Source organism: Varroa jacobsoni, unplaced genomic scaffold (genome assembly GCF_002532875.2).
Source record: "Varroa jacobsoni isolate VJ856 unplaced genomic scaffold, vjacob_1.0 scaffold_210, whole genome shotgun sequence".
NCBI classification, from domain to species: domain Eukaryota; kingdom Metazoa; phylum Arthropoda; class Arachnida; order Mesostigmata; family Varroidae; genus Varroa; species Varroa jacobsoni.
In genome coordinates this window covers 61837-76862 of record NW_019213112.1, presented here as the reverse complement: position 1 = coordinate 76862, position 15026 = coordinate 61837, and the positions used below count along the sequence as shown (strand labels likewise).

Here is a 15026-nt window from a genome sequence, read left to right as displayed (position 1 = left end):
AGAAACATAATAATAGAGGATGACCATATTGAACGTACCTAGAAAACTATTTACAACAATAAGAATGTTTAGCAATATATTATCAGTAAATGAATAAAAATATAAATCCGTGAAATGTCGTATGGTTTACTATTGTTCAGCAATGGCTGCTTTCAAGATCAGGATCCTTCCGTCTATTTCTGTACTCGTTAGCTGTAAGGCTTCATTGCAGTTCTGTTTAAGTATGTATTATTTGACACAGTGTAAAAGTTCGATACCCTTGTCTCGTACGTGTAGCAAGTATTATATGTATGTATGTATGTATGTATAATATAGATTTGTACAATTTCAGAAATCCAACAATCCGAGTTTATTAAATCGCGCCGATTATTCAGGTCGATTTTATTCATAGAAAAGTGTGTATTTATTACAATGTGCCATATCCATTGCATAGGTATATCAATATGTATGTTTTAGACATTTAAACTAAACTAGCGCGATGATAGACAACAACTATCCTTACGATCGAATTGTATGCCTATAGTCATCTTTTTCTGTTTCCGTAATGTAAGCTCGGTAAAAGCCAACGGATTGCCGGGACAAAGGAAACTAAAGGTAGATCGAATCTAGGGACAGATCGAATGCCTGAGATTTGAGCATATTGTTAGCGCACCATGATTTCAGAGTACTTTCGTTAGCGACTATATTTTATCCTATTCGTATTTACTTTAGTACACTATAAGAAGATAAAATTTCTCCTCAGCGAATCAGTCAGCTTTTGACGTCTCCATCATCCAACGACGCCATCTCATATTTTCAGTGCATTTTATAGGGATAATATATAATGGGCACAAGCGTTAGTCTATCACTAGATGCGAACATCAAATCTCGTATGGGTCAGTTATCAATTATTTGAAATCGTGCCAAAAGAAACCTTGCCCAGAACTTTAAAACCGCGTTTAAAAAACAATAGTGTATTTCCCGAGCATTGCACTAGACAACATAGGTAAAATGTCGTTACTTTCTTTTATTATCGCTCCCAAGACTGGCAAATTTATTTTTTCCAAAGTTCATCTCTGTACTTTAAGCAACATTATTTAACGCGTTTGACAGACTTGGATCTAGCCTCCTGTCACCTTGAGCATACGAAGTCAATCATGTCCATTATATAGTATCCCCATCCTTACAAAAAAAAATGCCGTATATTATGCCCCTTATTCTCTCAGGCTCATCCATCATCTTTTGTCATTTCTCTCTATCTCCAAAACTACAACAAACATACAAAATAAACATTAGCATGATACATTAAGGGAGACAATGACTATGCGGTTAGATAATTTGGCCCCTAACAAATCGCTAATAGTACAAATCCTAATGAAACCTTAGCTTAGGTAGCTGGTCTAAGTCGCTACGTTTACTTGAATTTCCTAGGTGACGCGTCGAATGAATTCCATGCAACGTATTCAGTCACTCATTATTTACAATAAGACATTTTGTTCCGCTCTGATCGTGAACGTTTTTTCGCCGGGTCAGAGATCGAAAGCCTAACGAACATCACCGAACTCGACATCTCAATGTCCACTTGCCACTCCTGTGCATTTTACAGTTACGCGAGTCACTCGCCCCACACACATAATGATTCTCACTTATTAGATCAGACCCATTTTCACTTCTTTGTGTGTCGTTCGAAAAGGGACGCCGTTTAGCAAATTTTTTAGGGATTCGGCTCCTTCTCAGGTTTGAGTTTCAATCTGATTTGTTCTTAAATGTGACTATTTAACATGCAGACATCGTGAGTAAGTAACTGATACCGAACAATTATACCGAATATTTCAAGCGATATTAGATTAAACGTTTGCGCTCTCCAACAACTTCACCCTTCGTCTAAAAGGCTAGAATACGAACGGTTGGCTGAGGTATCCTTCTTGCTCAAACGATAGCTTCAAGGTTCGGCACATTCGATCGTTTTTCTACATTCTCACCTATTCCAGTTGTTCATGAGATTTGGATCATTTCCGTTCTTCTTCAATCTGCAGAATTAAACGTTCACGATGATGTACGTCTACGAACTTTTTAGATAATATCTAATCCCTCACCTTCAAATTCATCACACGGCGTGATTCATTCGTCTACGATATTGTAAAAAAATATTGAGCTGCGGCGCGATTTCTCGACATAGGCCTTCAGACACTTCCTCTAGCCTTCAGCATTCTCTGAATTATGTACATACAAAATTAATCACCATTTGCGTAGATGGCTGTGAAAGGATAACTTTTTTAGAGCATTCGTTGCTTTACGTCGTGTTACGTGAATTTTGTGAGTTTTGCCCAGTTCAGTCGACCTGGGTGGATGGGGGGGGGGGGGGGTAAGGCGCCCCACGTGTCCCTACACGTTTCTAATTGTGTTTCGTTCAATAGCAGTTATCTTCTGATCTGTTATTTGAGATGGCTCTTATAAGAATCCGAATTACATCAATTGAGCAACGCGCACAAATACATTATTGCTGGTTTATGTTACTCACCTCCCTCAACTCCATTTCTGATTATTCTCGACATTTCTAGATCTTTACTTGCTTCACTCTTTCGTGGCCTTATCCCTCTCAATATATCACTCATACCGAAATCACACTTCGATCGCTAGCTCCGATCTCGATTTTAACCCATTTCCTCACTGAGTCCATGTCGTTCCGTAATATTCGAAACGTGTGTCTGTCGTCAAATGGTATACATGATATTCTACCGGAATTACGGTTTGTCCATGACCGTTTAGAAACACTGTTATCGTCAACAGTCGTTAAAAGGATGATGTGGCATGTTCGTTTGGAAGTGACACACTGACAACGTACAACAATTTTTGCCTGAGTTATCAGTTGATACGGAAGGACAGTTTTAGCGATCACTTTCAATCGTATTGTTTTTCTAGTTAGCGGCAGGCAGACGTTTTCGAAATGATCTAGTTAGATATGTTTAAGCGGTTCACTGCTAAGAAATATCGAGGCCAAGTTTAAATTAAGATAACAATAGTTGAAACACTAACTCTGTTATACGAGACCTGTCGTTACTTTGACACTTTGTATTTTTCGTTGCAATTTAATTTGATTTCTGCTTGAAAGCGACCGCTAAACTCTCTTTCCTATATCTGTTAGATCCGTAGCAAGCTTCACCATCGTTATCAACAACAAGTGTTCGATTTAAAAATTCATGAAATAATAATATAAATATATATATATATATATATATATATATCAGGGTCATTCTCTTTAAAAATAAGCTTTTCCACAATTTCAACCAGTGAACGTATATGTAATTTAATAATTATTATAGTCAACTCGAACGTAAAGTATATATATATACAAAATTGCACAGGTGAAAAGCCCTGTTCTTATTGTTATGGCCATTCTCACCTCGTCTTGTTTCGCATCGCTATTTGCAAGCCATCTATGACTAACTCGAACGGGGAGGCTCAAAAAAGCACTTGAAGCAGGTTCTATAACCAGAATACTAGATTAGCACACAAATATGAACAGAAACACTAAGCAGACCATTTAGCTCGACATTTTAAAAATCAATCGTTGCATTTTGTGTTTTGCTTCCAAGGGCTTGGTTGCTATTGTTGTAAGCATGAAACCTTATGGTATAAGATTTTAGCAGGGAGCCTCGTTATAGGAAAACTTTTTAGTGGTAAAGTCTCAAAGGTCCCATAAAGGTGGAGTAGTTTCCCAGCTTGTAACAGATGACGAAGGTAGGAATTAAGATACGATTTGACGACGAATAGTAAACAATAACGCTGCTACCTTGGAGATTGCTTGCCGGTGGCGCCCGGGGGTGATCGTGGAACTAGAACAGGACTTTGCGTTAGGGCAGCCAGAGGAAAGTGCGTCGTCATTTGATGGAAAAGCGTCGAAGGATCAACAGGATGGTCGGGCACCTGCAATGGACCAGCGCCTGAAAGTGAGCTCAGTAGTCCGACGGTTAGCGCAGGATGCACCAGATTCGCCGGTCCCGGCGATGGAGATGTGCTATTGTTCTTGCTGTGATACCGTCGCATATGTGTATTTAGGTTGCCTGAAAGGAGAAAAAAACAAGAACGAAACACTAGCTGTCATTTTTTGCCTATGTTATATATATATATATCTATATAGCTTGCGTTAGTCCAAAACCGTGTATAGCTATGTAGATGGTGGAATGATAGGGCGTCCTACACAAACTATTTCTGCACAAATCTGAATTATTAAAAGCACTTTTAAAATGCTAAATGTTAAAAATTACACAAATTACATTGACGGAAAGCTTTGTCTCGGGTCTAACTTAATAAGTATAAAGTATTTCCTATGCGTCTCCAAAACGTATGTCTTACATATCTGAAGCTATTTAGTAACAGTTTTATCCATTTATATATATATATATATATATATGCATAATGGAATCAAATAATATCGTATTGTAAGGTAGACCTGCATCGCAGTTTGGTTTAACATTTATTGAAGTTTGTTTCTACTAGTCAGTGAAAGCTACCAAACAATTCACGTTCGACCAACGAAGCCGATCATCAAAATATAGTTCTATATTTTTTGAGAGTTAGTAATAGTTGAAATCGAAATCTCGATGATGGTTCCTCATCTCACGAGAGAAAAATGGTCACTTGATTGGCTGTGTTTCATAAAATAAAATCGATAATAAAGGACTCTTATTGTAGCCACCTTAAAGTGAGCAACTCTTGCTTATCTTGAAGCGTAATTGCAGGCGACAATGGGATCTGATTAAAGATTACTTCGATGTAGCACAATTTCAAGCCGTTTACTCTGATACATTCTGTTCGTTTTTCTCATCTAGCGTTACCTAGCTGGCAGTGACCAGCAAGTTTTAACGTAATAGCTATTATTGCATGATATCGGCAAAAATTCACTCATATATTCAAACGTACCTTTCTGCGCCGTGGCAAAATCGCAGAATTGACAGGCATATGGCCTCTCGCCAGTGTGAACTCGCTGGTGGCGTTTCAAGTCTCCAACCCAAGCGGTCTGGAAGTTGCACTCACGGCACGCGTAAGGCTTTTCCCCTGTATGTCGCATTCGATGCAATCTGGAACACACACATGGCTCAGATGGTGGCAAAAAATGAACCCCGCGACATGTACATACAAATGTTGATTGCTAATATAAGGTTTATATAGTGGATCATGCAAATGGTACTACGACGATTGTTCAGTACCACATGAATCATCAATAGATATGGTAATAATAATTGCAATAACTGTAATATGTATGCAGGTATCTGCTGTAATGCGGCTCTTTTAGATACCGGCAGGTAATATGTAATTACTACTAACCTAAGGTGGCTTGGCCAGCTGCTCGTATAATCACAGTGGTCACAGCTGTACTTCTTCTCGCCATCAGCTGTCATTGTAGTATTCGTCGTTGGCGTTACGTCAGTGGGCGTAGGCGTCGCTGAGGGCGTCGACGAGGCCGAGCCGCCATTGCTGCTGTTGCTACCGCATGATAACGATGACCCGCTAGACCCTCCACCAGCATCTCCTCCACAAGCGCCCCCGGTAGATCCAGCAACCGATTGCTGATGCTCGCGTTGTTGCTTAAGAGCCACGTTCAGGTGGTTGCCTGTCGACAGGTCCATAGCACGAGATACTGGGGCGCTATTGCTCCCACCCAAACTGCTACCACCTGATGTCAGGAAGTGACTAGGAAGACTCACCGGCGGGGTGGCGCACGCCGGAATCGGATGCGGTGAAAGTGCCGTCGGAGTTGTACCCGACGTCAGGATGGGGGTAGGATGCGCCGTAGGTAACCCACTGGTATTGGCTGTCAACGAACTCAGCCACGAAAGCGAAAAACTCCTGCGCACGTTTTTTATAGCGGCTGCCGTAGCCACTACAGATGACCTACTGCTGATCAGGTTATTTCCGATACTAGTTTCTGTAATTTTGAGCAGAGAAAAGAGAGCAAGAAGCTTCAAAATTCAGTAAAAGAATCCGTTACGAGGTGTAATGTAGCAGTATCGAAAACACGTGCACGAAAGGTGAGAGATCGCTAGCAAAGTTCGGGCGCAGAGGAAGTGGGTGCTAAATTGATAGGGACAGTAGAAATTTTATCGTGTTCCGACTCAATACTATACACAATCTGATACCAGTGTATTTCTAAGCTTCTTATATCGGACTGTATCGTAGCGATGAGCGGTAAATTGATATTGGGTATCCCTTATGCGATTTACAGAACCATACAGAAGATTTAAGAGTTAATATACATTGAAAACTATGGGCACACACTATATAAGAGGCATTTTTATTATTCAGTAATATTGTAGGTCGATTTTGAAATGTTGCAATTAGAAGGTAGCTGAAGTCCGTATACATCATACCACAATGGTAAAACACTTTTATAATCCGATTACGTGTTTCTATATGACCGAATAGTTAACAAAAATGCTTTCACGAGCTACCGTTAGGCATAGCCATATAGTTCGGTGTACATATATATAGTAAAAAGTATGGATTACAGCAGATAAATTCAAAGCTTGAGGATAAACTTATTTAAATCGTGGTCTACTGAAGATTAGCCTTCAGTAATTTCGATGTATGGTATAAAAGTATCCTCTTGTTTCTTTTTTACAGTCTGCAATAGAACAGATTGAGCGTTTTCAGGTCTTCAACAGTTTCAGCGTAATCCAACATCTCTTAATAACAAATTAAATCTAAATCCTCTCGAGTGGCACACGTGTCATTATTATATGGCGTTCCCTACGACGTTTCCTGCAGATCTATCGAATCACGTCCAATGAGTGAGCGAATGGTACTTAACAGATTGGCTCAGAAATCATTTTTCCTTAACTCTATGATTGTTTTCAATTAGTCCAATGCTATTTGGAATAACTCTATCAATCGGAAAAATCATCAATTGCAGTAGGAAAAACAAGCCGATTTTTCACTCTTCAGTTTGTTTTATACCACACAATTCATTTTTACAGTAAAGTCAGTCGACACTTGACACTGCTATAATCATCATCTATCAACTTTATCTTTGCGGTACTCTATTTGACTGAGGAAGACAGCATCGCTATAAACTTCGAAGTGGTCAGAGCCAGGCCAGACTGCCTGTCAAACACGCTAGGTTGACTCGTTGGCGATAGTAGTAGTGTATTTTCCGTCTTCCAAAACTACGCGTCCTTTGAGCAGTAGCAGAAGTTGAAACAGCAAAATCGCAGCCAAAGTAACATTCTAGACAAACCAGCCGACGTCGAACCCGAAGCAAAGCCGTTTCGAGACAGCGCGGCATCTGAAATGAATAAGACTATCCGTCAACGACGTCAGACTGTTCACTTCGTTTAACTCGATCTCTCTCCCTCCCTCCCTCCCTTCTGTCTCTGCGCATTTTGATACAATCCCAGTGATACACAATATAACAGACGCGATGAGTAGTAGCAGCGTCGCCGGTATCACGAGCCACGTTGTCATCGTGACATTCTGTTTGCCGATGGTGATGTTTCCAGCCGTCGAACGGTCTTCCGACGTCAGAAGTGACGAACTCCGAACGAACGTCGGGTCGATGGTCACAACTGGGTGAATGCGTCCGTTCTACGTGGATGCTTGTATGTCTATGTACATGAGTGTGCTTATCTTTAATGTATATACATATATATCTATAGAGATATAGAGCACGTTGACCCATTAAAATGTCTTCGTTGCTCGCTATACGCATATCTGTTAATTAAATCTTTTCGTGTTCTATTATAAGAAAGAGTTTTTCCGCCCCCGCGCGAACTGAACACAAAGCGCAATTAAACCATTAAGTTATTTTATGGTCAAAAAGTATCAATCGCTGCGATAATAAGCAGCAGGTGATGACAGAATTGGTAGCGTTTCCGGTTTGATTCGTCTACTCTATGTTTCTGGTAGCATTGAAAGGAGACAATTCAATAAATAACACTTTCACACTTTTGTCCTTCTATTACGGTAGCTATAATAACAAGCAAACGCGCCAACGGATGGCATATTATGAGTTTCGTATGTATCGTGCAAGGAGCGTAGGTGAAGGGAAGCTAGGTAGGCATGGTGAAACGACGAGATTGAACGAAAAAAATTATACTATTCGAGACCGTTACAATACGATACTGTCTGCTACTGCCGATAAGTTCTGATTGGTCCGAAAATGATACGCCATCGAAAACGAGTCTCCGTTCTGTACTTGCGATAGCTTCCTGGAAGGTCAATACAAGCACAAAGAGAAAAATGGTACATTATTGAATGCCCTCGCTACGTTTGTTCGGTTTCACTTTTTTTAAACCAACTCTCATTAACAGTCCACAAGTCGATCAAGGCACAGAGTACATGCAATACGTCGTCTCACTTTAGTCAATAAAAGCTTGTAATATTTTGCGCATCGAATGGCAACTGCAGGCTCTAGATTCTACTTTGTAGCAACGTTTATCCTTGTAAACATCAAATCATTCCTTCTGCAGCTTTCGTATGAAGAGCACAGATCTTCGGGCAGCAATCTCGAAGAAGCCAGCGTAGCATGCAGCCTCTGTTCCATTCAATACTTGCGGTCCGCTTTAAGACTATCGTTACCGCGTGCGCTGCTGCCAATCAAGCAGGACTTGTTGTTGCGGTGTAACGCTCCAGCCACCGTAAACCGCAAATAGGACATGGTAAGGAAGGACGAGTTTCTTTTCCTGATTGCTGTAGACTTTTGTCGAAGCCAACGGTTTCAGCGGTGTCCACAGAAATAGTGACAACGATAGTGGTAACGCTTTCTCGACTATTCCCGTTGTCGTCGTCACCAGTTGAGCTTGGCCGAGCGGCTTTTGCGCATGCATCGGAGTACGGGAGTCGGCTTGGCTCAATCGAATCCGTACGGCTGTTTCTGCTGTTGTCTGGCGCGTTAGATTATCAAAAAGTGACCTTCTTATAGCGTGAGGTGGTTGTACCTGGAGGAACGGCGCATCGTATGATTGATCGATCGCTTCGTTTGTTCCCTTACATGCTGAATGCTTTTCCTTCATTAGTCCAGTCTGACTGCCAAGTGCAATACGAAGGCGGCAGGCACAAATCAAGCTGCTACGCGGCAGCAACTGAAAGGAGAGCATACTTAAACAAAACAAAAGAGACAATTGGTAATTAGAAAATTTCAATAGAACTATTCGATTAATGTTTTTTTTCTAGATTTGTGCTACGCGTACACCTCACTTCATTCGTTCAATTTTCGCCTTCCTCCATCGCGCCTATTGTACCTGCGTCTCCTTAAAATAATAAATATAAATAATCGGCGACATGTGTTGCCTATTGTTCAGAAAACGTCTTCCAATAGACTTATCATTTAGTCCCAATGATTGTCCTTAGTTAATCGCCATCTGTACAAACTCAAAGGACGTATATATATATATATCCTTTGAGTTTATGTAAATAGCGGAAAAGTATTTTCTAAATTATCGGCAACGCATGTTTGAACAGCTGCCATTTTATCTTCGAATTCCGGCAAACTGCGACAGATATCATTTCTGCTAATGGTTTCTCTACGCATTACAGAATAATAAATAACTTGCTTGGAAAAGCAACGCCCAGTATTATCCAAATTTGATCGAGTTACTTCACGAAAAAAAGCATGTTAAGAATAGAGAATAATAAATTAAAGTTAGTTATTACAGCTGTTATTTATGTTACAAGCGTGAGGCTTGATGGGCGCCGGTAAAGCTTGACACATTTTGCTTTTTGCTCGTTAAACTGCTCATAGGGGTAGCAATAATTATTATTATTATGATGATAATATTATTAACGGACAGTAGTGCCGTTTTTGTTGGCCAGTGTTTAATAGGAAATGCTCGGCGTGCTCAAGGAAAACCTCAATTAGAACTATGATCTATAGTACTATTTTCATGATAAGAATCAGTGCCGATACAGAGTTTGTTCGCAGTAGGTCGCAATTCATTCTGGAAAAATGTAATGTTTTAGCAGAACACGAATTCGGTTACTTTGTATTATAGTTATCGCTATATACGCGTTCACTGCGAACTGATGCGCAGTAAACGTACGTTTCTAGTTCAAATGGCTAGCAGCTTCAGAAACTCGTTAAAGTTAGCTAGGTATAAAAGGATTTCCTTGATGTATTTATAGTATAACACTCTAAGAGGAAATGCATTACGTCGGCTGACCAATAGGATGTCAAGCAGATATTGAATTTTTTCCCATTTTCCCATTAAAACACATGCGTAAAAAGAATAGGAAGCGTCACTGGTGACTTCATCAAGAGTCTATTTTGCCGCAACTAAATTATCAAATATGCCGACTTGCAACTGATCCAGCGGTTTGTTTAAATCAATGATAGATGATCCTCAAAAAGCAAGGAATAATGTTACAACATTTTCTTTTGCCGAGCCTCAAATATCGCTTAATTGTCTTATTTATTAGGAGTGAAGTCACCCTATGCTATTGTGATTATCAGACTATCGTTTAACGACAAGCAACGACAGGTTACATTCAAAAGGGGAAACCGACGCTTTTTGTAAAGGAAAAAAGTTTGACGTTAACTAACTTGTTGGCTTTCTGTGGGTTTCATGGCAACTTTCTTGTATTCGTGGCCTTGTTTTGATCCTTCAATAAATGGCAGAGGCCTCCCAAGAGCAACTTACTTTGGCGGACTAAATGGTCAATTGCATTTAGAATTCATAGCGTTTGTCCGTAGCAGTAAACTATTAAGTACTCGTGTTGTTATAAAACGGGCGCTTCCATTCGACAACCCAATAACCAGCAGCGTACTTTTCAACACAGTCTCCACCGTACATACGAGCTAGAAACGCTAGAAAAACGCCCACAGTTTATTGAAAACAGCACATTTTATTCAACTCTGAGTTCTGAAGCTAACATTTCAACTTTTCTCAACTAAAATTAATTAATTATTTCCAAATATACTGTGTGTTCATATTGAGTATGACATTCTCTGACTTCTGGCCGACACCGAATTCTGTAACTCTCAATAAATTTCATCATTACATGAAACTAGCAAAAGCTCATATGAGTGTTAATATATTATTCTCCGTAACGATCAGCCATAATGACAACGTACTTGGCCTTCAGGTACCGGCAGCGGAAGACAGCGGACCAAGTTCTAATATGGCGATGTTAGTAGCAGAAATTGGTCGAAAGTTAATTTTCCCGAATCGTTGACTACATATAAATAGATTCTCCCGTACAATTATAGCACAAAACAGACGGGCAGGCAGTCCCAGCGCCCACTTGTAACTTTCTACCTGACCTACGCCACAGGGGGTTCTATGTGTCAGCATTATTTTAACTAATACCAATTCAGAAGTTAGAAAAAGTCATAAGACATACCAGTTTTTCCTTTATCAGGCAGCAAACTCTGCTTTGTGCGTGACCCATCTACATATTTCTGCCGCGTGTTTTTTTTTTTGTATATAGTTCTATGTTTCTTTGATCAAATATATGTTTCGAGTTTTACGTCCGGAACTGCGCTGCCGTAGCATTAGAGCCCACTATTTTTGTTGTTTTTACGATAACACTCACAGCTGATAGACGGTAGCTGAGCGAACGATAGTTGGTACGCGGTGCTTGACAGAAAAGGGGGCCCTGATCGCAACGTACTAACCTCATAGATATTTGATTTCTTATTCGGATAAATTGTTTTGCTTATTGTGATTTTCATCTGCTGTTTTTAAACGTTATGGCGAGGTTACTGGTTGAAATCTGCCGCAATATCTGACGATGCGATAGCACAGATCCTGACGCCCAGCTAATAAGCGTTCCGTCATGTGCATCGCGATATTCGATAGAATTTTTCGAGTAGCTTCATAAATTTATCCTTATCCTTACGGTGGCTAATAAAGGCACACCTCTAATCATCAATGATAATGAAACAATATTAGTCAACAAAATCGATAATCGTCTCGTACGCATGCCTTCAAAGCCTATATCTAATTTTTTAATTTATAAACCCCTATACATTTTTTTTTTTTTTTTCGCTTACAACATTTTTCAGATTTGCTTATATCTGATAAAGAAGCAGACATGACGTAGAACGCTTCAACGACAACTTATATCCTTAACCATATAACGTAATCATACGACTCTATTTATAGTTGTCTCACAACACGGAGCGATAGCATGACTACGGCAAGATAATCTAATCGTTAAGTTAACATCGGGCACATACAAACTTACCGTCTTTATATATTTGCATATTTTTTTTTACTCTATCAATATAAGTCAGCCTTTGCACGGCATTGGGCGCATGCCGCTGACAGAAACATGAACATTACAGATGAAATGATGTAAATATTTTATCCTAGCCTACTAATCCTATTTAAAATACCATCCATAGTGGTTTAGTCATCAGGACGTTTGAGAAAAGGGAACGTCCTTCAGCGTTTCAGAGGTGGCACTTGCTGTAAATTTCAGTATGCCCATCGGCGTCTTTTACTGTAAATACCCCAGGCGCACATATCCACAAGGCCAATACATTACGGCGGCGTTTGATAAAAACTCGTAGTCAGCTATTAGCGTAGACTTTCAGCTATGGGAGCGTTTAATGGAAGTGGATCTCAAAATCTGATCGTTTTGTGGTACTCTGTATTTGTCTTAGATTTAATAGTAAATACTTTGATCGTAGGAGAAAAATGAATGAATACTCAACGCAACTGTAAGGCATGCATAAAAAAGGTGCAACAAATTATTATTTCCAGATTTATTCCAGATACAAAATGATTCATTTCTAGCATTCGCGCTTCTGGGACTGATATTTATATGGGTAGAAACGGCATAGGTACAGGAACGACGTTCTCGCGCGGCTGGTGCTTGTTCGATGGTTTAAAACTTCAGTAACCACTCGATATCAGAAGCAATGATCGCATCATTTGCGCTGTCGATTCATGTTAAACATCCGAAGATTACCATTTTGAAAAAGCACCTCCCAGCGATATCGTTCCGGTTCCAACTAGGCAAGCAACTGGGTTTCATGCAAAAGTGACCTTTAACTATGATAAAAGATCGGGTACTGCTATTAAAACAAGCATGTACCCAATTCAGCCGCCAGCAGCTCTTCGATATATCATCCTAACTACTCGGGCTTTAGGCCCAGCTGCGCAGAGAAGCGGTCGGCCCACCTAGACTCCCTTAACGAAGGATTAGATCAGAAACGTAAATGCATTTGTAATGCTTGGCGCATGCAGACATGTCACGAAGACATGGCATGGATTGCCACTTAGTTTAAGTCTACCATATCATAGAGTCCGCCAGTGATGTCGAAGCGAGACCAGAGGATCGTGTTGCGTCACCAGTATCGACCGCACCCAAATATAAATCGATGAATTCTCTTCCCCATCCGGGTATATACGGATGTATAGCACTGACATATCAATATTTACCACGTCGTCTTAGTGCCAGGTAAATTCGACAGACTACACGTTACAGCATATGAAAATATTTGATAAAATATTCATACATATCAAAGCGTTATTTATTCGCCCTTTTGCTTTCCTCTAACTTGTGTCGAAAACAGCTTATGACAAGCTGTCTATTCCTTGTAGATTTCTTTAACAAAATATTCACGATGCCGCACGTACCCTACGGGAGCCCGTGGAGTCATTTGCCTGGAACATCACAAGAGTATAAAAACATTAGTTATTTATGTTAAAAGATGCAAAAAATAATACGAGCCAGCAATTATTACGAATGTAAGCACTAATTAGCCTTAAAAACAAATGTTTTCTGACAAGTGTTCCACTTATTTTAAGGTTCAGCTAGAATAGTTCGCGTCCCGTACGCTCATTCTCTTCAGAACAATGACCCGTCAAATTTATGATATATGAAACAAATTCAGTTTCTCATATATCATAGATTGTAATTTCTTTCAGAATTTTTCGTCTCAAAGGAAATAGATCTTTCTCTTCTACACTATTTTGTTAGTAGAGACAGAAATTGCCGATGACGACCAATGTCCATCAAAATGGTTCTGTTCTTTCTGCTAACTGATTACCACTTGTGTTCGAACTTGCTAAAGACACCACTTTGATTCAAGAAAGGGCATGGTTTACATATCTAATTGACTAAACGTGCTGTACACGTAAGAAAACTTTTGATCAGAAACAGGTCTTTGCTCTCGTGGCAGGGATATGCTTTTATATTAGCCATTGTTAATGAACTATTATCCTCTCTAGATGGATATCAGTCTTGCTTAAGCCTCGCCCCTATAAACCCAATAGCCTGAAATAGGTGCGATAATATTTTAAGATCCTTCCAAAAGTTTGAGTTCGTTCGAGTATATAGGAATTCAATATGGATGCAGACTATAGCCGTAAAAAGTTTTCTCAATACCTAAAAATACCCATACAGAGGCCTTACCTTATACCTGTAGATGTGTTAGTTTTCAATTCATCTGCCGTCGAGTGAATTAAACTATATTCGGTTAATTTGTTTGTTTAAAAATACACATATTAAAAAAACAACCTATATAGCTTTAGCTCAACTTCTATTGCTAAAGTAGTAAGTTTCACAGATGTGTTGGGTAGACGCGCGTTACTAGATTTGGTTGGACTATTTTTGACGAAATAGGGCATAGAGAACGAAAGACAGCTCAAATACAAAGCCTCATAAAAGAATCGCATTAGGAAAAGTTCAAAGACGTATTAGTATGATTACTAAAGTTAACAATATTACTTGAGAGCGAAACCTGTTATTGTTGTTTTTGTCATCGCTGAAAGTTTGACCGAAACATAATCGTTGTAGTAATAAGTAAGTTCGTGACGCTGCCCAGCTGGTGCCATACGGCAATTTACTGAGGGACTGTTTGTAAATTATAAATTCTCTTTAGGCCATATCTGTTGGTTAGATACAAATGACAAAAAACTGACATTCGTAAAATTAATAATATTTAAGAGTTAATCAAATAGAATAATAGAAGGGGCTCGAGAGCTCAGTTGTGTTTTTATACGTTCTAGTGGTACAAACGTATTTCATTTCTACACGAATTAAGAGACAATCGTCGCTTTCCATGTCAATTTGGAACACCGTTATGTGTCCATCTATAT

General features: G+C 39.6%; 1 protein-coding gene across 14 annotated transcripts in view; it reads right to left on the bottom strand.

Moving 5' to 3' along the window:
• Nucleotides 1-342: 342 nt before the first annotated feature.
• LOC111273661 (uncharacterized) overlaps nt 343-15026 on the bottom strand; it is a 71987-nt gene continuing 57303 nt past the window's right edge. For 5 of the 14 annotated variants that reach the window (XM_086973568.1, XM_022855464.2, XM_086973570.1 and 2 more), the window contains 5 exons: nt 13442-13589; nt 8916-9075; nt 5308-8186; nt 4903-5060; nt 343-4043 (listed from right to left, as the gene is read on the bottom strand). In XM_086973568.1, the coding sequence (XP_086829694.1) occupies nt 3769-4043; nt 4903-5060; nt 5308-5609 (735 nt within the window). In that variant the 5' untranslated portion in view covers nt 5610-8186; nt 8916-9075; nt 13442-13589 and the 3' untranslated portion in view covers nt 343-3768. Of the gene's footprint in view, nt 4044-4902; nt 5061-5307; nt 8187-8399; nt 9076-13441; nt 13590-15026 lie in introns of those variants that run through there. The other 9 variants (XM_086973565.1, XM_086973563.1, XM_086973566.1 and 6 more) reach the window with 6 other exon arrangements.